This window comes from Scophthalmus maximus, chromosome 11 (genome assembly GCF_022379125.1).
Source record: "Scophthalmus maximus strain ysfricsl-2021 chromosome 11, ASM2237912v1, whole genome shotgun sequence".
Classification (NCBI taxonomy): domain Eukaryota; kingdom Metazoa; phylum Chordata; class Actinopteri; order Pleuronectiformes; family Scophthalmidae; genus Scophthalmus; species Scophthalmus maximus.
Genome location: NC_061525.1, coordinates 25131403 through 25158712, shown reverse-complemented (window position 1 = coordinate 25158712; position 27310 = coordinate 25131403). Strand labels below are relative to the sequence as shown.

General features: G+C 47.8%; 2 protein-coding genes across 4 annotated transcripts; one reads left to right on the top strand and one right to left on the bottom strand.

Annotated features, from left to right (window-relative positions):
• Nucleotides 1-163: 163 nt before the first annotated feature.
• lrch3 (leucine-rich repeats and calponin homology (CH) domain containing 3) lies at nt 164-18408 on the bottom strand. Of its 3 annotated transcripts, none has more exons than XM_035621880.2 (20): nt 18054-18407; nt 15238-15382; nt 14745-14871; nt 14065-14170; nt 13842-13978; nt 13556-13665; nt 13380-13473; nt 13171-13279; nt 11482-11630; nt 11348-11403; nt 11168-11213; nt 9836-9964; nt 9476-9520; nt 8943-8996; nt 6618-6648; nt 6415-6528; nt 6234-6328; nt 4997-5134; nt 4822-4899; nt 164-573 (listed from the first exon to the last, which is right to left on the bottom strand). In XM_035621880.2, exons 1-20 carry the CDS (start codon nt 18307-18309, stop codon nt 445-447), a joined length of 2148 nt encoding a protein of 715 aa, XP_035477773.2. In that variant the 5' UTR covers nt 18310-18407; the 3' UTR covers nt 164-444. The 3 variants fall into 3 exon arrangements, with proteins under 3 accessions (XP_035477773.2, XP_035477774.2, XP_035477775.2); XM_035621881.2 differs by having other exon boundaries at nt 9836-9937; nt 18054-18406; XM_035621882.2 differs by lacking the exon at nt 8943-8996 and having other exon boundaries at nt 18054-18408.
• A 454-nt stretch (nt 18409-18862) lies between these two features.
• On the top strand, nt 18863-27092 carry abcf3 (ATP-binding cassette, sub-family F (GCN20), member 3). The gene is made up of 21 exons (XM_035621873.2): nt 18863-18946; nt 19454-19601; nt 19922-19998; nt 20331-20386; nt 20612-20709; nt 20803-20925; nt 21201-21467; nt 22210-22290; nt 22379-22438; nt 22598-22654; nt 22755-22777; nt 23989-24044; nt 24139-24339; nt 24910-24986; nt 25140-25184; nt 25273-25405; nt 25517-25605; nt 26082-26173; nt 26266-26398; nt 26480-26567; nt 26646-27092. The coding sequence occupies exons 1-21, from the start codon at nt 18874-18876 to the stop codon at nt 26802-26804; spliced, it is 2136 nt and encodes a 711-aa protein (XP_035477766.1). The 5' UTR covers nt 18863-18873; the 3' UTR covers nt 26805-27092.
• Nucleotides 27093-27310: the final 218 nt, after the last annotated feature.

The following is a 27310-nucleotide window of genomic DNA, read 5'->3' as shown; positions in this document are numbered from 1 at the left end:
TCACTTTAACATGTCATCCCCTGGATTCACTTTTTTTATAAGTTAAATAAAGTTAAATAAAATTAAACGGTAAAAAAATTGCAGATCTAGATTGCAAAAAATATAAAGCGCCAACCTCCACATGAATGTGTAACAGTGTTAAAAGTGACTGGCAGCTCAGCCAATCACAACGTGCTCTTACGTTGCTGCTCTTACGTTGTGATTGGCTGAGCTGCCAGTCACTTTAGTGACTTTAGTTTCACTTTGCGTCGGATCATTCAGAGATAAAACCTGAGCTCTGTTACTGTTTTTTAGCTGTTCGTCTCCATCAGATGTTGATTTATCTAAACTCATGAGGTTGTACGTTTCCTGAGGCGGACTGAGCGTGTGCAATGATGAAGAGGATGACGACGAGGGTGGTGGTGTTAGCGCCGTCTACACGGTGACAGAAGGTCCGGGTGTGGTTCATGATGTCTTGGTCGTGGTGGTGACGGGATGTCGGCGCGGGGCGAGGTCGAGCAGGGTGCTGACGGTCCCGGCCACTTGGGGGAGCCCTCGCTCCTCCAGGATGTGAAGAGGAAGACACAACTGACTCTACAGAGAAAACATGGGGGGGGGGGGGGGCAACGGATGGTAAATTAAATGAACGGATAAAATAACTGAAACCATGGCAACAGAAAGGATAAAGAGCAACGACATAAAACGAAATAAAATAATGAGGAAAGAAAAGGTGAGAAACAGATAAAGATCAAAGACATTTCAACAGCATCTCATGGCCTTCATCAGCTCATGACAGCACATGATGTGCTGATCAACATCCAAGTGTCGAGTTTAAGTTTGTGAGTTGAAATGATCTGTGACGCAGCGACATGTGAAATCAGGCGTCTGACAGGATGTACACATGTACAAATCGTTTAAGGTCACGACCTGTCTGATCACCTGACAACTTTATAACTGACGAACAGCAACAATAAGACCAGAGTTGAGTGTCAGTCACATGCGTGTCTCGATGCCATACCTCATTTTATTAATGGAACTTGTTTCCAGGAACCTTTCTCGAAAGCGAGCAGAGAAAGGTGGGAACTAAATTAAATCCCAAAATGATGGAAGTATGTTGGTTCCTGCAGCTGAAGGTGTCAGCGCTTCCTCCCATAGTAAAGGTTCTGTTGATGACACATCAGCTCAGTGGCTAAAACACTGTTGGTATCACGTGGAGGAAGATGATCCAGCTCACAGACACACACAGGTTTCCAACAGTAGAAAACACACACACACACTCAAACGTAAGGCACAGGGGCGGAGCTTCAACAGACTCAAGGGGATTGTCAAGTTTCTTCACCTGAGGGATCACGTGATCCTCTATGGCTTCAAAGAATGTCAGACCATTGAGAAGGGAACAGACATACGGCACATTGAGCAGAGGCTTGTTCTCATCAATCAAGTCCTGAATCAAGTCCCAGGTCAGGGTCTACAAGTCCAGAATCAGGTCCCAGGTCGGGGTCTACAAGTCCTGAATCAGGACCAAGGTCAGGGTCTACAAGTCCTCAAGTCCCCGGAATCCGGTCCCAGGTCAGGGTCTACAAATCCTGAAGTCCCCCAAATCAGGTCCCAGGTCAGAGCCTACAAGTACTGAATCAGGTCCCAGGTCAGGGTCTACAAGTCCTCAAGTCCCCCGAATCAGGTCCCAGGTCAGAGCCTACAAGTCCTGAATCAAGTCCCTGGTCAGAGCCTACAAGTCCTGAATCAGGTCCCAGGTCAGTGTCTACAAGTCCTGAATCAGGTCCCAGGTCAGGGTCTACAAGTCCTGAATCAGGTCCCAGGTCAGAGCCTACAAGTCCTGCATCAGATCCCAGGTCAGGGTCTACAAGTCCTGAATCAGGTCCCAGGTCAGAGTCCTCAAGTCCCGAATCAGGTCTTAGGTCAGAGCCTACAAGTCCTCAAGTCCCGAATCAGGTCTAAGGTCAGGGCCTACAAGTCCTGAATCAGGTTCTAGGTCAGAGCCTACAAGTCCTGAATCAGGTTCCAGGTCAGAGCCTACAAGTCCTGAATAACGTCATAATTCAGAGCCTACAAGTCCTGAATCAGGTCCCAGGTCAGAGCCTAAAAGTCCTGAATTAGGTCCCAGGTCAGAGTCTACAAGTTCTGAATCAGGTCCCAGGTCAGGGCCTACAAGTCCTCAAGTCCCGAATCAGGTCCCGGGTCAGGGTCTATAAGTCCTGAATCAGGTCCCAGGTCAGGGTCTACAAGTCCTGAATCAGATCCCAGGTCAGGGTCTACAAGTGCTGAATCAGGTCCCAGGTCAGGGTCTACAAGTCCTGAATCAGGTCCCAGGTCAGAGCCTACAAGTCCTGAATCAGATCCCAGGTCAGGGTCTACAAGTCCTGAATCAGGTCCCAGGTCAGGGTCTACAAGTCCTGAATCAGGTCCCAGGTCAGAGCCTACAAGTCCTGAATCAGATCCCAGGTCATGGTCTACAAGTCCTGAATCAGGTCCCAGGTCAGTGTCCTCAAGTCCCGAATCAGTTCTCAGGTCAGAGCCCACAAGTCCTCAAGTCCCGAATCAGGTCTAAGGTCAGGGCCTACAAGTCCTGAATCAGGTCCCAGGTCAGAGCCTACAAGTCCTGAATCAGGTTCCAGGTCAGAGCCTACAAGTCCTGAATCACGTCATAATTCAGAGCCTACAAGTCCTGAATCAGGTCTAAGGTCAGGGCCTACAAGTCCTGAATCAGGTCCCAGGTCAGAGCCTACAAGTCCTGAATCAGGTCCCAGGTCAGGGCCTACAAGTCCTCAAGTCCCGAATCAGGTCCCGGGTCAGGGTCTATAAGTCCTGAATCAGGTCCCAGGTCAGGGTCTACAAGTCCTGAATCAGATCCCAGGTCAGGGTCTACAAGTCCTGAATCAGGTCCCAGGTCAGGGTCTACAAGTCCTGAATCAGGTTCCAGGTCAGAGCAGGAAGTATGTTGGCAGACCAGTCTGTCCTGGGGAGACGGAGGTCTGGGCTGAAAACCAACTCCAGATAAGCAGCAGAAAACAGATGGATGGAAGAATCAAATTTGAGTTGTGTCCAAAGTGCAAATCGTGGGACTGGAGTCCAGACGTCAGGGACATTAGAACTTGAAGGATCCAGTGATGTGATGTGTAAATGATCCCTGTTGACAACATAGCTAATTTACTATGCACACTGAAAGCAGTTAATTTCATCCTCGACAGATCTGATTAAACGTCGGCTCAGTATTGGTGGTCGGGGGTTCCGTCTCTGTTCAGGTACGATGGTATGATACAACCCGTCCTTCCTGTCCCCATGACATCAGATCAGACCCATTTCTCACAGTCAAGTCACAACAAGAATCTAATGTGACAAGTGTGAGGCCCATCCTGTAGTCTGATCCCAGACCCCGGTCTACCTTACGACAACTGAGGCCACAACAGAGGCTTGACTACAGATCTACTGGAATCTCTAAATGCGTTTACATGCAGATTAATTTGAGTTAAGGTGAAACAACACAAAGCTTCACCTTTAAACCAGAGGACGTTGCGATGGCAACCTCAAGAAGCTTCACCTCTAAACCCAAGCACGTCACCAAGGCAACGTAACGTTAGTGAGGCCTGGAGAACGTACGAGATGTGCAGCGCTGAGAAGTCGTCCATGTTCTCTTCCGTTTTTGTGACTTTGACGAAAGTCGACCAGAAGAAAAAGTCTTATTCAGACCAGTTGTACGTTGGCAAAGCGCCACCAACTGTACCGGAGGCAGAGTTACTCCCTGCTCATGTATATGTGGAGAACTGACCACACCCCGGTTACTGCTGTGACTGTAAACGCACTGACTCCAGACGTGATGGGTCGAGTTCAGAGGTCTGGAACAATGGTAGGAATGAACCAGGAACAATCAGTGAGCTTTAGAAGTGTGGTTAGGTAGTTTGATATGATTTTTAAAATATGTTGTGCTCATGTTTAGTTTTGATAGTCAGCGGTTCAGTGGAGGACTCCCCTCGCCTTGTGAGTCAGAGTCAGACAGCACTTCACACTAAGGTGTCTGATTCGTTGTCTCCAGAACCTGGGGCCCACGGATCACCTGTGATCAGCTTTGGGCAGCCACATCACCCGTCCTCACAGGGACTCGGCTGCTGCTTCAAGTCCGACGAAGTGGTTCCCCACATGCTCACGAGATCCGAGGGAAGAACTGGGAGACTGGAGCAGTTATATCTCCTGCTGGAGGGTGTGGCTAACATCTCACCACGGTCCTGCGTGAGAGGCAGAAGACAGACGGACGACGCAGGAGCGTCGGGGCTGAGCGGAGTTCACCATCACTGTGAATCTCTGAGGATTATTCATGTGCTGAGATCTGTTTAGATGATTTGGACTCAGACAGCCGGTGCCAGGTGTATGTAGAGGGCACAGAGCATCAGCATGATGGACAGGTAGAAGAGGGCGAAGCCAGCCAACTGGACCCGAGGGGAGGGGGTGGTTGGAGGCGGGGCCACTGAGAGCAACATACCCACTGTCCTGTAGATCCCACCCCTTTCCCCCTCCAGGACCTCCCCCACTGTACACAGACGTTCCTGAGGGCGTCAGTGAGATGGACACGAGGAGAAAAAGTGAGAGAACAAAGGATCGAGACGGACAGAAGAACGAGGGATCGATGAAAGGAGGGAAGATGAAAGAGAAGAGATATCGTCGTTAGTCGGAAAAGTTGCTTTTTGTTTCTTTAAATAAGAAAAAAAGACGATCAGTGGATTCAGATTCATTCATTTCACTCAGTTCTGTAGTGAGTGAGTGTGTGAGTGAGTGTGTGAGTGAGTGTGTCTGTGTGTGAGAGCATGTTTGTGAGCGTGCGTGTGATACCTGTGGGACTCCGATCCTGCGACACGCTTCCAGGAAGTTCTCTACGTTGCGTCGACACTTGGCCATGGTGAGTTTGGGCTGCAGGACACAGTTCATGTTGTCATTACAGTTCTGAGCAGCAGAGGGCGCAGTCGGCCCTTCACTCAAACATCTGTACAAACACAGCTGTCCTCACCACGGCGGGGGAGGGGACGTGGATGCTGGGGACGGACCGCGGTCTCACGTGATTGGCCAGGTGACACAGCACGACCCCATCTGTCAGAGCGGCTCCCAGGTCGCTGGGCAACGACACTTTGAGGCGAGCCTCGATGTTCTGAAGTCAGACAGACAGACAGACAGAGAGAGAGACAGAGAAAGAGACAGACAGAGAGAGACAGAGAGTGACAGAAAGGCAGACAGACAGAGAGACAAATAGACAGAGAGAGAGACAGAGAGAGAGACAGACAGGCAGACAGAGAGACAAATAGACAGAGAGAGAGACAGAGAGAGAAACAGACAGACAGACAGAGGTTAACGTAGTGTCAGGTGGTCTGTCAGTGACACAGGATGTGTTCAGGTACAGTCGCGTTCTACAGTTCCAACCGCTGAAATAACTGAACTGAAGATTCTGTGGATTCATCAGATATTGATATGATCTGTTCACACCTGTCTCTGTCCACAAATGGTGTCCACACCTGTCTCTATTCACACCTGTCTCTGACCCTGTTCACACCACACCTGTCTCTGACCCTGTCCACACCTGGTGGCCACAACTGTCTCTGACCCTGTTCACACCAGGTGGCCACACCTGTCTCTGTTCACACCTGCCTCTGACCCTGTTCACACCTGGTGTTCACACCTGGTGTCCACACCTGTCTCTATTCACACCTGCCTCTGACCCTTCTCACACCTGGTGTACACACCTGCCTCTGACCCTGTTCACACCTGGTGTTCACACCTGGTGGCCACACCTGTCTCTGACCCTGTTCACACCTGGTGTACACACCTGTCTCTGTTCACACCTGCCTCTGACCCTGTTCACACCTGGTGTTCACACCTGGTGGCCACACCTGTCTCTGACCCTGTTCACACCAGGTGGCCACACCTGTCTCTATTAAAACCTGTCTCTGACCCTGTTCACACCTGGTGTTCACACCTGTCTCTATTCACACCTGTCTCTGACCCTGTTCACATCTGGTGTTCACACCTGTCTCTGTTCACACCTGTCCCTGACCCTGTTCACACCTGGTGTTCACACCTGGTGTCCACACCTGTCTCTGTTCACACCTGTCTCTGACCCTGTTCACACCTGGTGTCCACACCTGTCTCTGTTCACACCTGTCTCTGACCCTGTTCACACCTGGTGTCCACACCTGTCTCCGTTCACAGCTGGTGTTCACACCTGGTGGAAAAGAGGAGAAGAGGGTACGAACCTTCCTCAGCTGCTCCACCAGCTCAGCTTCTTCTCCGACCAGAGGAGGAGCAGCAGGAGCCTCCTCCTGGTTGTGAGGAGCAGCAGCAGCGTCACCTGGAGGACAGAGCAGGAACAGCAGGAGTCAACACTGCTCCTGAAGGCTGCGACAACGCTTCACAGTTCACACTGCTGTTTGTCACCTTTCCTCTTCTCTTCTTTCTGGCCGAGGCGAAACAGGAAGCTCTCTGGTCTCAGACTGGCTGTCCGACAGGAGGACCCGCCGCCTGAACTGGGGTAGGAAGGCGACTGATTGGCTGGAAGAAGAAAGAAAGACACAATCAGTCACAGTGAGTCAAAAAGAACATGGAGTCTAAAGATCAGGAACAGGATTGTGATGTCTTACCTGTCGAAAACAGAGCTGCTCTGTCCTCACCCTGCATACACAACACAGGACAGTTCACACCTGAACACACCTGAACAATGTGACAAGATAACGACTTTCATCTAAACTCCACAGCTGTTAATAATCTGAAGGATGTCATAACAGAAAAGACATGCAAACAGGCGGCAGTCCCAGCAGCAGGGTGCAGTACCTGCAGCAGACAGGAAGCGGCGCTGTCAAAAACATGAGAGCGACAGCTGCCAACAGACGCTCCGCCCACAGACTGACAGACGGACGAGGGGGACGAGGAAAGAGACAAAAACCAGGAAGTGGAAGAAACAAAAACAAAAAAATGAAGTTTGAACAGAAAAGAAACTTTGTGGTCTCAGATCACATGGTGAAGACTGACCTTTAACCTTCACTGATGAACTGACAAAGTCAGAAAGAGGACGTCACTGATCAGATAAATCTGAGCTCTGATAAGTGTCAGGTGAGATCGAGTCAGTTATTTTTCACACCTGGTGTCGAGGTTTCTGACCTCTGACCTCTGCATCATTGTAACAGTGAACAAGTCCACACAGAACACATCCTTGTGTGTGTGTGTGTGTGTGTCACCTTTATGTGGGAACCAGGTCGTCTCTTTACAGACAGACAGACAGACAGACAGAGGCAGAAAGACAGAGACAGGCAGAGACAGACAGACAGACAGACAGACAGACAGAGACAGACAGACAGAGAGACAGACAGACAGACAGACAGACAGACAGAGACAGACAGACAGAGACAGACAGACAGAGACAGACAGACAGAGAGACAGACAGACAGACAGACAGAGACAGAAAGACAGAGAGACAGACAGACAGGTGTGCTCATGCTCATGAGTCCTAAGTGTGGAGTGAACCAGGTCAGGTGAAGGAAGGTGAAGGAGACTGTGACACATGCTGACACCAGAAACCACAGAACCATTCAGATCTGTGACTCGTCACTTGAGCCTTGAGCTGAGACCAGCTTCTGCTTCTCTTAAGACATTCGACTGAACCACACCTCCCCTCTGTCTGACACACACTCTGGACTTGCACTATGATTATGTACATTCTTTATATTTATATTCCTCATTGTGGTATAGTTTTGCAGTTCTTACATTTTTCCATTTGTATTTCTTATATATACACTTTTTAAATATCTTTAAATATCTATCTAAGTTTTGTTGTGTGAACGAAACCTGCTGCTGCAACACTGAAATTTCCCAGTTTGGGATCAATAAAGTTTATCTATCTACCTACAAGTCAGATTCAGGGAAAATACTTCCATCAAAGACAGAATGTGATACTGAAGTGCATCAGTGCACAACATGTAGCCTCATGTTACAGACCAGCAGACTGTCACAATCTGACCGCAGCACAAAGAACCAACTGTAGCTTCATTGATCCAAATCAAGGTCGTGCTCCTTCAGAGTCTGTCCAGATCTGATAAACGCCACTTTGCCTTGTTGTCGCTTTCTCTGTTGTAGGCAGACTTTTGACCGTTTAACTCCGGTAACTAACCGGTTACACTACTCTGTCCTTACTCGTCTCTCCCTCTCCCTCTCCATCTCCTCAGGGGCGCGTCGCCTGCAGCGCTCCGTCGATTGTCTTGTTGTTTCAAAATAAAACCCCTCGCAGAGTCTTGAAATGCGACTTCATGAGATAGCCTATCGGAAACCCTGAGATGTGACCGGCTGAGACGAGATGCGACGAGATGTGATGAGATGCTCGAGATGTGATGAGATGCGACGAGATGTGACGAGATGCGACGAGATGTGACGAGATGTGACGACATGCGACGAGATGTGACGACATGCGACGAGATGTGACGACATGCGACGAGATGTGACGACATGCGACGAGATGTGACGACATGCGACGAGATGTGTCGACATGCGACGAGATGGGACGACATGCGACGAGATGCGACGACATGCGACAAGATGTGACGACATGCGACGAGATGTGACGACATGCGACGAGATGTGACGACATGCGACGACATGTGACGACATTCGACGAGATGTGACGACATGTGACGACAAGATGTAACGAGATATGATGACATGCGACGAGATGCGATGACATGTAACGAGATATGATGACATGCGACGAGATGCGACGACATCTGACGAGATGCGACCGGCCGCAGCAACAGATGTGACTGCTGTGACGGGCTTTTATTGTGAACAGCTACAGGAAATAAGATGCACACACTGTGGTGATGAAACAATCTGAATGATTCAGCTCAAAAAGCTTCTATTTTGAAAGTCAGTTAGTGGATTATTATTTTATTTTTTTTGGGGGGGGGGCAAACTCTTACCATGAAGAGGGCGGAGTCATCTGTATGGGTGGAGTGTCTGGAGGGGTAGACGGTCTGAACACAAACACATCAACACACATTAACAGACAGACTGGTGAATGGGGGGTGGTCTAAACATAGGGGGAGGAGCTCCAAGTTCAATGAACCAAGGAGGAGTCAGAGATGTTGACACCACATGATGAACCTGATCACAGTTAATTATTCATCAAATCTGTCAATCGTCTACAGACGACGTATTGATCCAGTCGTTCAACCCCCGGAAACAGACACGATGAGTCGCACAGGAAACAAAGAAGTACGAACACACACGCACACAATCTCTCTCACACACACGCACACAATCTCACGAACACACACACACACACACACACACACACACACACACACACACACACACACACACACACACACACACACACACACACACACACACACACACACACACACACACACACACACACACACACACACACACACACACACACACACACACACACACACACACACACACACACACACACACACACTCTCACCTCACTGTCGGGACTGGACTTTGTTGGACTCTGAGCTGCTTTATGCTATAACACAACAACAGTCAGAAGAAATGATGTTTGAGCCGTCATCACACATGCGTTTACTTTGACACTTTCATTCAATGGTTGACGATCACTATGAACACAAGCAAACTCTTAATGTGTTCTATAATAATAATAATAACAATAATAATAAATTTAATTTATAGAGGACTTTGCTAGAGTGCTACAGAGTAAAAACAAAATAAAAAGTACAACATTTACGCGAATGCTTGTTTAAAAAGAAAGGTTTTTAGGCCTTTCCTAAAAGAGATTTTTTTTTCAGATGTTCTGGCTCCTGATTGCTCAAGCTGGTCTCACCTTGGTGGAACTAGGGACAGAGCGGTTCTTCTGTCTCTCCTCGTCGTACCTCAGAGCTGCGAGATGAGCCTCCCTCCTCACCTTCTCCACCCCTCCTTCTCTCTGTGGGTGGGGGGCAGTCCAGTCAGTCTGCAGCAGTTTGAATGACAGGTTGAGGCTGTGTCCCAATTCAGGGTGCATTTGTCGGCCGGTTGCTTCACAGCGTCGCGACTCGGCTGTCCCGATTTGTCAACTCCTTCAAATGCGCCCTTCCAGCAACGTGCAGTAAAGGATCCACCGGGTGGATCCTACCCGGCCCAAGCTATCCCAGGATGCATTGCGCTCCGGCTTCGAAGGGAAGTAATGGCGGCCGACGAGAACAGCGAAAAAACTTTTTTTATGTAAGTATCTGGCTTCAAAAATATACAAATGTGATGTTTAGCTAGCTAAAGATTCATACGTTATTGTTTTACTGCACATCCATACAACACTGTACCTGTTAGTCATATTTGTATACAGACAACTGCATATTTTAGCCTCTTTTCCAATATTAATGTTTTTTGTTTTTGTTTTTATTGTTTGTTTGTTTTTGCTATATTTTACTATCCACCTCTTCCCTGATACCTTTGACTCTTGCTGCTGCTGTAACAAGTGGGTTTCCCCAGTGTGGGATTCATAAAGTCTCATTTTGTTCTAATGGTCCCTGTCAGTGTTTTAATATTATATATATAGTTGTTGTTTTTTTAAATAATATTATTTATACATTCATGAGCATGTTGTAATTTACTGGTGCTGGTGTTTAGAAGTTTAGCTGATTTTAACTACTTTCTACTCTGTTGGTACTTAATCCTATAGCAATGCAACATATTCTATAAAATCATCATATTATATTAAGGGAAAAAAAATTGGAATCCGACTACATTTGCATCAGATGTAGTGGAATAGAGGTTTGGAAATGGAAAATACTAACGTAAAAGTACCTTGAATTTTTTGTTAAATATTAGATATGGAATTATATCGTCAATTTGAAATGAAATAAACCATACATTAATAAACCGTTGTTAATTAATATCATAAAGATTAACCAGTGTATTTCAGCCATGCTCTCCTCTCAAGGATATATGTAATACCTAATTAGGTCAGTTGGTGGCGATAATGCGACTCGCCAGGGAAACAGGAAGAAAGAAGGAGCTCCGCCGCAGACCAGACCGTCTCATTTCGGTTCGGCCGTCGCGGTCTACCTGGCCGACGAAGGAGTATCAGCTCCGTCGGCCGCGGGGGCTACGTCCTTGAAGCATGCAGCCCCTGAATTGGGACACAGCCTTAGTATGAGACAGCAGAAGGAGGTGTTACCTGGTTGTGGGAGGTAGAGGGCGCTGTGACACCATCGACCACACTCCTGAGACACAGACAGACGGGGGGATGACAGACAGACAGGTTCTTAGAGAACACACGGGTGGTTCATGTCTCCTGTTTATTACAGCTCAGACATGAATACATGTCAGGTTAATGGTTGTGTGTGTGTGTGTGTACCTGATGTGTCTCCTCGTGTCCTCCGTCCTGGACGGGTGTGTTTTGACTGGAGAACCCTGGACACGGACAGGAAGTCAGTAAGGGTTGACTGGGCCAATCAGGGGGCAGAGCCTGTGTGACCCGAGGTGACCTACCTCTCTGGTGATGCGTCTCTCGATGTACGCCATGAACTGTGAGCTGAGGCTGGCACTGTCCCGGCCCCCTCCTCGACTCCGCCGCTCCTCCTCCTCCTCCTCCTCCCCCACACAGCTGTCGATGAAGTCGATCTGCTCCAGCTCCACGTCTGACGGACAGAGACAGATCGATCAGATCGATCAGATCGATCAGTGATGTAGCACATCGTGTAGTCCGTGTGGTGAACAGGCAATGACATCAGCTGTGTCCCAGTTCAGGGGCCTCCTCCTCATTTGTGGACTTGGCTCCTCCCAGCCCCGCGGAGCGAAGGATACACCGGATGGATCCGACCCAGCCCAGCAAGCTAAAGGTTCGTATGTTTAATAAACCAAGCGGTTTATGGAGTTTTGTGTTAAGTTGAGTGACAGTCACGGAGCTGCTGTATCAGACAGATGAATATTCCAGCAGATTAGAAACGTAACGTAATAATAAGTTTATTGCTGGTAAACCAGACGGCTCACTTCATAGGACTTGGAAAAGAAAAACTATTCAATAAACAATAGACAGATATTATATTCTTTTTTTTGATATTCTTTTTCACCTGTGCAATTTTTCTTATCCTGTGCAATATATCTATGTATGGTAGTGTATATGAATACATGTAGATATGTGTGTATTTACATATTTATTCTTAATACTGTTTTACTGCACATCCATACAACACTGTACTTATTAGTCATATTTTTATACAGACGAGTTCACATTTTAGCCTCATTAATGTATTAAGCTTCTTAGTCTTATTCTCTTCTCTATTTTGATTGTGTTTTCTTCCCTGATGCCTTTGACTCTTGCTGCTGCTGTAACAAGCAGATTTCCCATGTGTGGGATTAATAAAGTCTCATCTCTTCCAAATTCTCATTGTTCTAATATTATATATATATAGGTTTTTTTTAATAATATTAGTTATACATTCACAAGCATGTTGCAATTTACTGGTACTGGTGTTTAGAAGTTTAGCTGATTTTAACTACTTTCTACTCTGTTGGTACTTAGTAGTGCCTACAGCAATGCATAAAATCATCATATTAAGATCAATACATTTTGAGATATGAGGTTTCCAGTGGACATGGAAGGTATGACACATTGTACTCTGAGTACATTTGCCTCGGATGTAGTGGAATAGAAGTATAACTTTTCATTAAATGGAAAATACTAATGTAAAAGTAGAGTACCTTGAATTTGAAGTTAAATATGAGATCAAAGTGAAATGAAATAAACCGTTGTTAATTAATATTATAAAGATTAACCAGTGTATTTTAGCCATGCTCTCCTCTCATGGATATATGTAATACCTAATCAAGTCAGTTGGTGGCGATGATGTGACTCGCCAGTGAAACAGGAAGAAGAAGAAGAAGGAACTCCGCCGTAGACCAGACCGTCTCATTTCTGTTCGCCTGTCGCGGTCTACCTGACAAAGGAGTATCGCCTGCATCGGCTGCGTGGGCTACGTCCTCGAAGGAGGCGGCCCCTGAATTGGGACACAGCTACAATGTCTCCTGAGTCTACAATGTCTCCTGAGTCTCCTGCTTGTGGCCCCTCCCCTTCTGCTTTGACGCCAACATGGTGACTACTGGCGGCGCGCGGGGACGTCGACATACGAGTGAACGAGTGACTTTACATTGATGTGACGTGTGCGTGTTGAGTCTCACGTGTTCCGTTGGGCAGCAGCGGAGCTCCAGCCCCCGCCGCCGCCCTCTGTCTCTGCTCTCTGCTGATCTCCGCCACTCTCTGTGTCAACTCCGACAGCTCCTCTGTGGGCTGAGCACACATACAGGAACTGAGGTCACACACAGACCGGACGCAGAGAGTGGGCGTGTGTGTTTGTATGTGCGTGTGTGCGTGCGTGCGTGCTTCTGACCTCGTTGCCCGACCACCTCTTGTCTCCGCTGTCGACGCTGTTGAAGCCGGAGTCCAGCGCTCCGTACGGTCGTCCTGGATACAGCTCGTCACCACTGACACAGAGAAACAGTCAGATCACGTGGACGTGCACAGAGCAGCAGTGTGTCGGCGTGTGAGCGTGTGACGGGTTCAAACCAGGAGCTGAAGGTCAGAGGTCGTCTGTCGTAGTCTGGAAGGTCGGGGGTCGTCTTACTTGCCTCCAGGTTCAGATACTTAAATATGTGGACCTTCCCTTTAATACAAATCTGCACGGAAACAGGAAGAGAAATCACAGCTCCGTGACCAACCAACACACACACACACACACACACACACACACACACACACACACACACACACACACACACACACACACACACACACACACACACACACACACACACACACACACACACACACACACACACACACACACACACACCTGTGCAGGTGGGCTCTGCAGGGGGTTGTTGTCGAGGACGATGGTGTGCAGCTGAGCGAGTCGTCGGTAGCAGACGGGGATGGACGTCACTTTGTTACAGGAGAAGTCGAGACGCACCAGAGGAAGTTCAGCCAACTCTGTGAAGGTCGAAGTTCAAAGGTCAGGGTCAGGCAATATGTTACAGTGTGTGTGTGTTACAGTCAGTGTGTTACAGTGTGTGTACCTGGAGGCAGTCGGACCAGATGGTTCCTCCTGATGTTCAGGTCTCGTAGCGACTCCAGCTGACCCACCTGAGACGGTAACGTCTGGATCTCGTTACAGCTCACGTCCTGCAGGGGGCAGTGCACACACCCATCAACACCTGATCATTAGTAACACTCATCAATAACTGAGGACATGTCAGAGTGAAAATACACACTGAGATGACATTAATGTGTGAGCCTACACTTGTGTCCTACAGCTCTGTCCTACACTTATTTTCTACACTTGTGTTCTACAGCTCTGTCCTACACTTGTGTCCTACACTTGTATCCTACACTTGTGTCCTACAGCTCTGTCCTACATCTCTGTCCTACAGCTGTGTCGCACTCTTGTGTCCTACACTTGTGTCCTACATCTCTGTCCTACAGCTGTGTCGCACTCTTGTGTCCTACACTTGTGTCCTACAGCTCTGTCCTACATCTCTGTCCTACATCTCTGTCGCACTCTTGTGTCCTACACTTGTGTCCTACAGATGTGTCCTAGAGCTGTGTCGTACTCTTGTGTCCTACACTTGTGTCCTACAGTTGTGTCCTACAGCTGTGTCGTACTCTTGTGTCCTACACTTGTGTCCTACAGATGTGTCCTACAGTTGTGTCCTACAGCTGTGTCGTACTCTTGTGTCCTACAGAAGAGGAACCTGACCAGCTCAGTGAGATGTCTCAGTTGTCCAACTTCCTCTGGTAAAGAAACCAGTTTGTTGTTGCAGGCGATCAAAACCTTCAGAGGAAGACTGCAGACGACCACAGGGAGGACAGACAGCTGGTTCCGACTGACAGAGAGACAGACAGACAGACAGACAGATAGAAAGACAGAGAGGCAGACAGAGAGACAGACAGACAGAGAGAAAGACAGACAAACAGAGAGACAGAGCGTCAGACAGACAGACAGAGAGAAAGACAGTCAGACAGACAGACAGACAGAGAGAAAGACAGTCAGACAGACAGACAGACAGAGAGGCAGAGCGTCAGACAGGCAGACAGACAGACAGTCAGAGCATCAGACCGACAGACAGAGAGAAAGACAGACAGAAAGACAGAGAGACAGAAAGACAGAGAGTCAGAATCAGTTTGTTTTATAAATATGAATATAAAAACTTTCAGACTGTAAGGATCAGTGTGTGTTGTGTGTGTGTTACCTGAGGTTCAGGTAGGTGAGGGCCTGCAGGTTGAGCAGACTGTCGGGCAGAGACCTCACACAGTTCTGATACAGGTTCAGACTCTCCAGAGACACGAAGACACACACGTCCAGAGGAAGATCCGCCAGGCGGTTACGAGACAGATCTGAGGACAGAGACATCATCCGACAACAGTAACCATCAGCTCATCAGACGACTGTGTCCACGGCAACAGTAACCATCAGCTCATCAGACGACTGTGTCCACGGCAACAGTAACCATCAGCTCATCAGATGACTGTGTCCACGGCAATAGGAATTATCAGCTTATCAGATGACTCTGTACACGGCAACAGTAACCATCAGCTCATCAGACGACTGTGTCCACGGCAACAGTAACCATCAGCTCATCAGACGACTGTGTCCACGGCAATAGGAATTATCAGCTTATCAGATGACTCTGTCCACGGCAACAGTAACCATCAGCTCATCAGACGACTGTGTCCACGGCAACAGTAACCATCAGCTCATCAGACGACTGTGTCCACGGCAACAGTAACCATCAGCTCATCAGACGACTGTGTCCACGGCAACAGGAACCATCAGCCAACAGTCACCATCAGCTCATCAGACGACTGTGTCCACGGCAATAGTCACAATCAGTTCATCAGATGACTGTGTCCACGGCACCAGTCACCATCAGTTCATCAGACGACTGTGTCCACAGCAACAGTCACCATCAGCAGCATGTCTTTAAAACTTTATGACCACACGAGCTTCGAGGCCCCGCTCACACTATTACATTTAAATGTAAAAACTCATCACTGTTACTATGGTGACCCAGCGTGTGTGTGTGTGTTCACTGTACTAACTTGTGACTGGGTCTAAAAATAGAATCCAAACGTCTAACAAGAGTCCGTCTGTGTATTCTGAACTCTTGCTTGAGTAATTATCCAATCAGATCACTGCTCACTGAGTCACCTGACCCTGAGCTCCAGCTGAGAAGATGAGCTGCAACGCTTCCTATCTCCTCTCCTTCAGCAGAGGAAACAGAGGAGCATCCTTTATGAAAGGAAACAATGCCGTCCCACAATTCCTTGCATCAGCAACATTGTAGTTTAATCAGGTGAATATAGAACAGACCAGAGCAGCCGATCACATGATCATCTGAGCTCAGGATTACGTCCAGACAGGAAGTGATGTTCATATGACTGATTAAAACAATATGAATAAAGTTTAATAAAGACAACGGACAAAGTAAAAAGTGATTCTTCTGAACAGAACATGACACGCCCCTATAGTGAAACCAAATCATCACGATCCCCCCTTACGACCTGTTTATCGTCTTTATATACAGTCACAGATCGTATTTATATACAGTCAGTGATCGTCTTTATATACAGTCAGTGATCATCTTCATATACAGTCAATGATCGTCTTCATATAAAGTCGCTGATCTTCTTTATATAGTCTCTGATCGTCTTTATATACAGTCAGTGATCGTCTTTATATACAGTCGCTGATCGTCTTTATATACGGTCAGTAAGAATCTTTATATACAGTCGCTGATCGTCTTTATATACAGTCAGTGATCGTCTTCATATACAGTCAGTGATCGTCTTTATATACAGTCAGTGGTCGTCTTTATATACATTCAGTGATCGTCTTTATATACAGTCAGTGGTCGTCTTCATTTAGAGTCAGTGATCGTCTTCATATACAGTCAGTAAGAGTCTTTATATACAGTAACTGATCGTCTTTATATACAGTCACTGATCGTCTTTATATATAGTCGCTGATCGTCGTCTTTATATACAGTCGCTGATCGTTTTATAGTTAGTGATCGTCTTCATATACAGTCAGTGACCGTCTTTGTATACAGTCAGTGATCGTCTTTATATACAGTCGCTGATAGTTTTTCTATACAGTCAGTGATCGTCTTTATATACAGTCGCTGATCGTCGTCTTTATTTACAGTCAGTGATCGTCTTTATATACGGTCAGTAAGAGTCTTTATATACAGTCAGTGATCGTCTTTATATACGGTCAGTAAGAGTCTTTATATACAGTCGCTGATCGTCGTCTTTATTTACAGTCGCTGATCGTCGTCTTTATTTACAGTCAGTGATCGTCTTTATATACAGTGTCGATCGTCTTTATATACAGTCAATAAGAGTCTTTATATACAGTCGCTGATATACAGTCAGTGATCGTCACACGTCACCTGCCTGTCAGTCTCTGGTGGGCGGAGCCTCATCATCATTTTACACTTAATCAATCACATCCATTAAACGAGCAGGTGTGTGTTCACCTTTGCAAACTACAGCTGACGTCAGAGTCTCGGGGTGAGGCTGTTATAGCTCAGTGACCCTGATCGGGTCCGCTCCTCCACAGAGACGAGCCGCGTGCTAACAATAGCATGTTTACCATTGTCAGACCACAAACTCACCAGGAGCAGGGTTAGCATGCTAACTGGTTACACCCCCAACACGCACACACACACGCCGCACACACACACACACAAGCCGCGCACGCACACACACACACACACACAAGCCACACACACACACACACACAAGCCGCACACACACACACACACACACACAAGCCGCCCACACACACACACACACACACGATGTCCCGCTCACTGGCTCATCAGCGTCTGTCTCCATCTGACGGAGGAACAGTATTTGCCATCACACCGGCCCTGACGCGCTCTCCGTCCCGTCCCCCGGAGCCGTTCAGTCGGATCACAAACTGTGTCTAAGTGACTCGACTCGGCCCGACAGAGAGCCACCGGCTGCCGGTGTGCGCTCCTCGGCTCTTCGGCTCACTCACCGGCCCTCGTCGTGTCCGTCAGGTCGTGGTTAGCGGCGCTCCGGGGGAACTCCTTCAGCTTCCTGCCGCTGAGGTTCAGACACCCGGTGGCCGAGGCTTCGTCCAGCGCCCGGTCCAGAGAACGGTTCCAGGGCGCCGGCCCCGCCGGACCCAACCCGTGATTGTTCCGCCCTAACACACTTCCGGCGCCGCCGCTTCCCACCGTGAAGCTGAGTCCGGTGTTGTCCGCAGACCCCAACAACACCGAGGCCGCCATTACACACTCCGGCTGTTAGCTTTCCGTGCTAACGGCTAACTCTCCCACCCTAAACTCTGAGCGGAGCATGCGCAGAACGGGGCTCAGAGGCGAGGCGGCCGGTCAACAGATGATTAGTTCAGACAACTACAGTAATACTACAGTTAGTACTGCATACAGTACTGCTTATACTACAGTACTACAGTTAGTACTGCATACAGTTCTGCTAATACCACAGTACTACAGTTAGTACTGCACACAGTACTGCTAATACTACAGTACTACTGTGAGTACTGCACACAGTACTGATAATACTACAGTACTACTGCTAGTACTGCATAAAGTACAACATGTACTGCAGTTAATACTACATTCATTACTAATAATACTACATGTACTGAAGTGTCATTTGTTACCACTGATCAAAGAACATGATCGGTGATCGATAATCACTCATGTTTATCATAATAACGTTCTGGTTTTTTTGCTGACGTCACCACCACGACGATTAAAAAAGTCCCAGAGTTCACCGCGCTGTCGCATGTTGACGCATGCGCACCGCCTCTGTGTCCAGGGCCGGGTATCATGGCGACGTACGTGGAGATTCTGAAGAGCGAGTTTCCTGAGATCGACACGGAGCTCTTCGACTATATCACAGGTGAGACACCGGGGACGGAGCCGCCGTGCATCGGCCCGGTGGAGCGGCACACACCGGGGACGGAGCCGCCGTGTGTCGGCCCGGTGGAGCGGCACACACCGGCCTCTGCTCCGCCCGGGAGTCGGTAGCCGGTAGCCGCTGCTCTGCTAGCACCGCAGCTAACGAGCTAACTCGAGTTATGCTAGCTGGAGCCGGGACACCGGGCAGCACGACATGCGCCGGTTAGCTCCGTCTGAACCCGGTTCAGTCTGAGTCTCTCAGCCCGGTTCGAGTTGACCAGACCCCGAACACGAGCCTCAGTGTTTAACAAGCAAAGTTCCAGAAGCGTCACAGGGAACAATCGAACAGTTTCACAGGAAATATCCCTGAGAAGAGTTTGTTACACTGAAGACAACCTGATGGAAGTGTGTGTGTATGTGTGTGTGTGTGTGTGTGTGTGTGTGTGTGTGTGTGTGTGTGTGTGTGTGTGTGTGTGTGTGTGTGTGTGTGTGTGTTTGTTTGTTTCAGCCGTCTTGGACAGCGGCGGCGCAGACTTCGAGGATGGGGAGGAGGTGTATGACGCCATCGGCGGCGTCCTGCAGGACGTGTCGGCCGACAGCAAGAACGAGGACGACGTCAGAGACATCTGTCTCCAGATGTTCAACACTCTGAAACTGTGAGCCAGAGGCAGAGAACCTGCTGAATGAATGAAACAGTGATGATCAGAATCATTTCCTGCTGCTGTGAAACAGGAAGTGATTCTGATCATCACTGTTTAATTTATTTAAAAAAAAACAAAAAAAACTTTTCACCACTTTCCGACATTTTAGAGACTAAATGACGAATCAAAGAAAAGAGGCGTAGCAGCTCCGACACACACACGCACACACACACACACACACACACACACACACACTGTTGATCAGGGAGTTAGTAACAGTTATGTCCCAGTGACGTTGTGAGGTCATCATTCACTCATGTGTCTGTGTTCATCAGGAATCAGCATCACGGTTCTAAGAAGCAGCTGCTGCTCGACGCTCCCGTCCAACTGTCTCAGATCTCTGCAGACCACGGTGAGAAACACAGTGTACCTTTCATATGACAAGATTATCACATTATCACTTCAACATGCGTCGGAGTGGTTGGTGTGAACATCAGTTGGTCACGTTCAGCTGCTCTCAGACACCAACTGAGGCCGAGCAGCTGGATATGACGACACAAAGGCTACGGACGTTTTCTGGATAAAACACTCTGCAGAGTTAATGTCTGCAGAGTGTTTTTATAGTGTCCTCAGTTTGTCACATCGACCAGAGGATCTGGTTCAGACCCTCTGGTGCAGATCCACGGGCCCAGACCTGGTCCTGGTCTCTACCCCTGAGTGAAACCCTTTGTGAACCTGTGTCAGTCTCAGCAGATCAAGACGTTCAGGGGATCTGGATGATGAAACGAGCTCAGAACACGGTGAGTTCCTGCTCTGACTTCACTTCCTGCTGAGATGAAATTCACTCAGTGTTTGATGTGTTCATCTCACTGGATTATTTAAAATCTTGCACCGTTATACATTTGATTTCATTTTGTTTTCATATTTCAAATATACACCAATTAAAAAACTCATTAAGTAATTAACTAGGGTAACTAACCCTAAAAACGTTCAACGAATAATTTCCTGTCCCGGTATCTTTTCAGACTGTGGACGTGAAGAAACTGGAAAAGGCCGAAGCAAAGCTGAAAGCTAAACACGACCGCAGGAACGAGAAAGACTCACAGAAAGGCTCCGCCCCACTGTGAGTGCACACCTGTACACACCTGTACACTCCTGTAACACACCTGTACACACCTGAAACATCTCACCTGTCCTTTCCTGATGTCCCTGACAGAGTCCTGGAGGAGGCGTCGGCCAGTCAGGCCAGCAGTAAAAAGGACAACCGAGTCGACCAATCAGGGAAGAACCGCAGCTACGATATTCGCATAGAGAACTTTGACGTTGCGTTTGGAGAGAGGTGAGAACACATCACGTGACTGGTAACACACACATAACGTGACCTGTAACACACACGTGATCTGTAACACACACATCACGGGACCTGTAACACACACATAACGTGACCTGTAACACACATAACGTGACCTGTAACACACACGTGACCCGTAACACACACATCACGTGACCTGCTACACTCTGCTCATGTATGTGAATCTGTATATCTTGGGTCAGATTGATCGTTTTCTACAAATATAAAGAGTTTTATTCTACATTTAATATTTCCATCTCCAGGTCCCTGCTGCAGGGGGCTGAGCTCTCTCTGGCGACAGGTCGGCGGTACGGTCTGATTGGTCGTAACGGTCTGGGGAAGACAACGCTGTTGAAGATGCTGGCGAGTCGTAGCCTCCGCGTCCCGGCCCACATCTCCATCCTGCACGTGGAGCAGGAAGTGGCGGGAGACGAGACGGCTGCGCTGCAGAGCGTCCTGGAGAGTGATGCCCTGAGGGAGGGGCTTCTGGGTGAGGAGAAGAGGCTGAACGCTCGCCTCGCCAATGGAACGTAAGAGACTTTAACGTTATCGATCCCTGTGATCAATACACTGATCAACAGGTCAACATGCTGCAAAATTATTCATCATAAAGTTCAGTGGTGAGGTCAAATTGTCTTAGGAAGTTTCCTAAATCTTGACGTGACCCAGAAGTGTTTCCTCAGCACCATGATAAGATCTGTTCAGATTCTCTAAATGTTAGGAAAGGAGTGTCAATGCTTCCTTTCATATCTTATTCAGCATGTGAGAGGAAGAGACAAACAGACCCACAATTAATTGCGGCAGCGATATTAAACGTGACGCGTCATGAACGAACGCAAACAGTTAAAATCCGAAATAGAAGTAGAAGAGTATGAATATGGTCCAGATGTCGTTACTGTTACACATGAATCATAAAGCACTGAAACATGCTGATCGAGCTCCTGAGGTTTTTGTAGTTCATCTTCAGAAATGTGTAGTTTCACCACGACAGATGCATCAACAACATCCACCGTCACATGAACACGTCGTTTAGTGTCAGAGGGAGTCGGATTCTCTGAGCAGCTGTCGGCTTTCCCTAAGTCCTATCAGTTCTCCTTGACACATTTCCTTGACCTCATGACTCTTCCACTGAGGTCAAGGAATAGTTGATAGGAATAGTAGCTAAGGACAATTCGACCTCACCCCTGGTCACAGATGCATTCGTCACACTGGGTTGTGTCAGATGGAAAGTGTCAGTCATGGTCTCACGCTCTGCTCGTTTTTCCGTGTCAGCGCTGACGGGCTGGAGAGCGTTCGACTGACGGAGATCTACGGCAAGCTGGAGGAGATCGAAGCCGACAAAGCCCCGGCCCGGTAACTATGGCAACCACACGTGTCCACCTGTCAAGTGACTTACAGTTACAGTCTGTGTTTCTCACTGACGTCTGTCTCGTCCAATCAGAGCCTCCGTCATCCTGGCTGGTCTCGGGTTCTCTGCCAAGATGCAACAGCAGATGACGAGGTGAGACGTCCACCTGTCTCACTCTCATGTTCACCTTATGATGACGTAATGAGACCCTCAGCAGCCTGTCTCTCTGTCTGTCTCTCTCTCTGTCTGTCTCGCTTTCTCTGTCTGTCTGTCCGGCTCGCTCTCTCTGTCTGTCTGTCTGTCTCTCTGCAGGGAGTTTTCAGGAGGATGGAGGATGAGGTTAGCTTTGGCCAGAGCTCTGTTTGCTCGGTGAGTTTTGATTTTCACATTGAAACAGTGATGTTGTTTGTTGATTGACAGCTGCCTGTCTGTCTGACTGCCTGTCTGTCTGTCTGTCTGTCTTCCTCAGGCCTGACCTGCTGCTGCTCGATGGTGAGTCGTTCTTCTCTGAGCTCTGGTCTCAGTGAGATCAGAAATGTTGCAGGTTCATTTTGATCCTCAGGACATGTTTGGGGGGGGTTTAACCGGACACTGAGCTGTCACGTTGTAACCAGAGCCGTTGAGAGAGAGAGTCGCGACATCTCGTTCCCATCAGTCGGATCACGGAGCCTCTCGTCTGTGTTGAGACATAATCAGATTGTTTATTATCAACACATCTGAATCTGATCAACATGTTAGTGGATTATGATTTATGATTTAAGAAGACGTATTGACCAACTACATAGAGGAACTACATCGGCATGTCGCTCTGCTTTATTGTAAATCAATACAATAAAGTAGTAGAAGTATTAGTAGTAGTAGTAGTATTAGTAAAAGTAGTTGTTGTAGTAGTGCTGTGGTGTTCTTTAGTATTAGTAGTTGTAGTAGTACTGTAGTAGTATTAGTAGTTGTAGTAGTAGTAGTGTTAGTAGTACTGTGGTGTACTGTAGTAGTATTAGTAGTTGCAGTAGTATTAGTAGTTGTTGTAGAAGTAGTAGTAGTGTTAGCAGTACTTTGATAGTACTGTGGTGTACTGTAGTAGTATAAGTAAAACTGTGGTATTACTATGGTGTACTGTAGTAGTATTAGTAGTACTGTGATAGTACTTTGGTGTACTGTAGTCGTATTAGTAGTTGTTGTAGTTGTAGTGTTAATAGTATTAGTAGAACTGTGATAGTACTGTGGTGTACTGTAGTAGTGTTAGTAATACTAGTAGTACTGTGGTGTACTGTAGTAGTACTAGTAGTACTGTGGTGTACTGCAGTAGTATTAGTAGTAGTAGTAGTAGTGTTAGTAGTATAAATAGTACTGTGGTGTACTGTAGTAGTATTTGTAGTACTAGTACAACTGTGTCGTACTGTAGTAGTATTAGTAGTACTAGTAGCACTGTGATAGTACTGTGGTGTACTGTAGTAGTAGTATTATTAGTACTAGTAGCACTGTTATAGTACTGTGGTGTACTGTAATAGTATTAGTAGTACTAGCAGTACTGTGACAGTTCTGTGGTGTACTGTAGTAGTATTAGTGTTAGTAGTATTAGTAGTACTGTGATAGTACTGTGGTGTACTGTAGTAGTGGTAGTTGTTGTTGTTGTTGTAGTAGTAGTAGTAGTAGTAGTAGTATTAGTAGTACTGTGTTGTATTCCTTGTGTGTTTGTGTTCCAGAGCCGACCAACATGTTGGACGTCAGAGCCATCCTATGGTTAGAGAACTACCTGCAGGTCTGTGCTTAGCATTCCTCATTGAAAACCATGGTATCTGTTAGCCACAAGCTAACAGGTAACACATACTAAAGCCATGCCCCTCCCCCCTCAGACGTGGCAGTCCACCATCTTGGTCGTCTCCCACGACAGAAACTTTCTGAACGCCGTGGTAACGGACATCATCCACCTGCACACGCAGAGGCTGGACAGTTACCGTGGGGACTACGAAAACTTTATCAAAACCAAAGAAGACAGACTGAAGAACCAGCAGAGGGAGTATGAGGCCCAGCTGCAGTACAGACAACACATACAGGTACTACTGCTTCAGTACAGACAACACATACAGGTACTACTGCTGCAGTACAGACAACACATGCAGGTACTACTGCTGCAGTACAGACAACACATGCAGGTACTATTGCTGCAGTACAGACAACAAATACAGGTACTACTGCTGCAGTACTTACAACACATACAGGTACTACTGCTGCAGTACAGACAACACACGCAGGTACTACTGCTTCAGTACAGACAACACACGCAGGTACAATTGCTGCAGTACAGACAACATATACAGGTACTACTGCTGCAATACAGACAACACATACAGGTACTACTGCTGCAGTACAGACAACACATACAGGTACTTCTGCTGCAGTACAGACAACACATACAGGTACTGCTGCTGCAGTACAGCCAACACATACAGGTACTGCTGCTGCAGTACAGACAACACATACAGGTACTGCTGCTGCAGTACAGACAACACATACAGGTACTACTGCTGAAGACCTGATGCTAACATTGTTTTGCTGGTCACTTCTCTGATTGGTCGATACAGTGGATGAGGCTGTTTTCCCACAATGCACTGTGTCTGTCTCAGGTCTTCATCGACAGGTTCCGGTACAACGCCAACAGAGCAGCTCAGGTCCAGAGCAAACTGAAGCTGCTGGAGAGACTGTGAGTCCTGATCCTGGATCTGTCTGTGACCTGTGTCTGTGACCCGAGTGAATCACTGACTGTGTCTGTGTCCTGTGTCTGTGACCCGAGTGAATCACTGACTGTGTCTGTGACCTGTGATCTGTGTCCTCTGACCTGTGGTCTCCCCCTCAGACCGGAGCTGAAGCCCATTGAGAGAGAAACCGAGGTCACTCTGAGGTGAGAGAGTGAACTGACTCTGTGCAGCTGATGAGGCGTGTGATTGGACGGTGGTGTTTGATTGACAGCCAGTGTCTTGCTCCCGCAGGTTTCCTGATAACTTTGAGAAGTTGTCTCCGCCCATCCTGCAGCTGGACGAGGTGGAGTTCTTCTACGCCCCTGACCGGCCGCTCTTCTCTGGACTCAACGTGTCGGCCGACCTCGACTCCCGCATCTGCATCGTACGTGTCATCGGCAGTCAACCAATCTGTGACGAGAACTGATCCAGGGGGATCGCCTATCAATAAAATAGTATCGTTGTGATTGATGAATCCGGTTGTGTTTCCTGTCAGGTCGGAGAAAACGGTGCCGGAAAAACCACCGTCCTCAAACTGCTGATGGGAGAGTTGACCCCGGTGGGTGGGGTCAGGCAAGCCCACAGGTGAGAACGTCGACCAATCAGAGAAGAGCTGACATCAGTCTACACTCAGTCTGTGACTGTATATAGAGGATCAGCGACTGTATATAAAGACGATCACTGACTGTATATAAAGACAATCAGAGACTACATAAAGACGATCACTGACTATATAAAGAGGATCAGCGACTGTATATAAAGACGATCACTGATTGTATATAAAGACAATCAGAGACTACATAAAGACAATCACTGACTGTATATAAAGAGGATCAGCGACTGTATATAAAGACGATCACTGACTGTATATAAAGACAATCAGAGACTATATAAAGACGATCACTGACTATATAAAGAAAGGCAATCAGACACTATATAAATACGATCACTGACTGTATATAAAAAGGGACGATCAGAGACTATATATAGAGAAAGACGATCAGAGACAGTATATAAAGACAGTGACTGTATATGAACACGATCGGGTCTCGTCTCCTCAGGAACCTGAAGATCGGTTACTTCAGTCAGCATCACGTGGACCAGTTGGACCTGAACGTCTGCTCTGTGGAGCTGCTGCTCAACAGGTTCCCCGGTAACTATGGCAACCACAGCCTCTCCACCGCAGGAAGTGACCACACCCACGTTGCTAACACCGCCATTGGCTGCTGTTCGTGTGCGTCGCAGGTCGGCCGGAGGAGGAGTACCGCCACCAGCTGGGAGGCTACGGGATCACGGGCGAGCTGGCCACGAGGCCGGTGGCCAGTCTGTCAGGAGGACAGAAGAGCCGTGTCGCCTTTGCTCAGATGACCATGCCATGGTAACATAAAGCTCAGAGAACAGCTGGTAGAGTGTGATGATGATGATGATGATGATGATGTCACCTCTGTCCGTCCTTCAGTCCAAACTTCTACGTCCTGGACGAGCCGACCAACCACCTGGACATGGAGACTATCGAGGCTCTGGCCAAAGCTCTCAACAAGTTCAGAGTGAGTCGTCGTCAGCGGCACGTCGTCTCAGGTGCATCTCTGCGCCCGTGTGATGTCATGTGATGTCATGTGTTTCAGGGCGGAGTCATCCTGGTGTCGCACGACGAGCGCCTGATCAGGCTGGTGTGTAAGGAGCTGTGGGTGTGTGACAGCGGGAAGGTTCGGCGAATCGACGGCGGCTTCGACGAGTACAGAGACATTCTGCACGAGCAGTTCAGGAAGGAGGGCTACCTGTGAGGCTCCGCCCACTTCTGACTGACCAAACGGACCAATAGTGACATAAACCCCTCCCCCCCTCTCCTTTCACGATTACACCTGTCACAGCAGCCAATCGGCTGCCGCAGTGTACCGGAGAACGTTTTCTCATCAGCTGCTGTAGGCGGACGTGCTGCGAGCTGATTGGTCCCAGTGGAGGGGGAGGAGACAGTGTAATGTTGTGTTTTGTATGGACAGCAGAGGTTTGATCAGTTTCATGGACCCGGCGTTAAACTAACATTTAAAACAATAAAAACACTTATCACTCTCTTCTTCAGCTCAGTGACTTTTATAAACCCACATTGACACCTCATCGATGTTGCTATGGTTACGCCTGCTGGTCCCATGTCAATGTGAAAACTCCTTGTCGTGTTTTAGTTTGTAAACGCCAACGTTCTCTACTGATTGGCCCTCATCAAAGCGTTGCTACACTTCACAAGGAGATTAGGGTTAGTTTCTGGTTTCTGTTACCAAGCAACCAACTACTT

Excerpts from the sequence above, each read along its gene's own strand:
- abcf3 (XM_035621873.2), top strand. The coding sequence starts at position 18,874 with ATGGCGACGTACGTGGAGATTCTGAAGAGCGAGTTTCCTGAGATCGAC. Across the intron at positions 19,999-20,330 it reads TCAGATCTCTGCAGACCACG|TCTCAGCAGATCAAGACGTT; the intron begins GTGAGAAACACA and ends AACCTGTGTCAG. Across the intron at positions 26,399-26,479 it reads GCTCAGATGACCATGCCATG|TCCAAACTTCTACGTCCTGG; the intron begins GTAACATAAAGC and ends TCCGTCCTTCAG.
- lrch3 (XM_035621880.2), bottom strand. The coding sequence starts at position 18,309 with ATGGCGGCCTCGGTGTTGTTGGGGTCTGCGGACAACACCGGACTCAGC. Across the intron at positions 11,404-11,481 it reads AGAGACGCATCACCAGAGAG|GGTTCTCCAGTCAAAACACA; the intron begins GTAGGTCACCTC and ends GTCCGTGTCCAG. Across the intron at positions 4,900-4,996 it reads ACGTCCCCTCCCCCGCCGTG|CCCAAACTCACCATGGCCAA; the intron begins GTGAGGACAGCT and ends TGTGTCCTGCAG.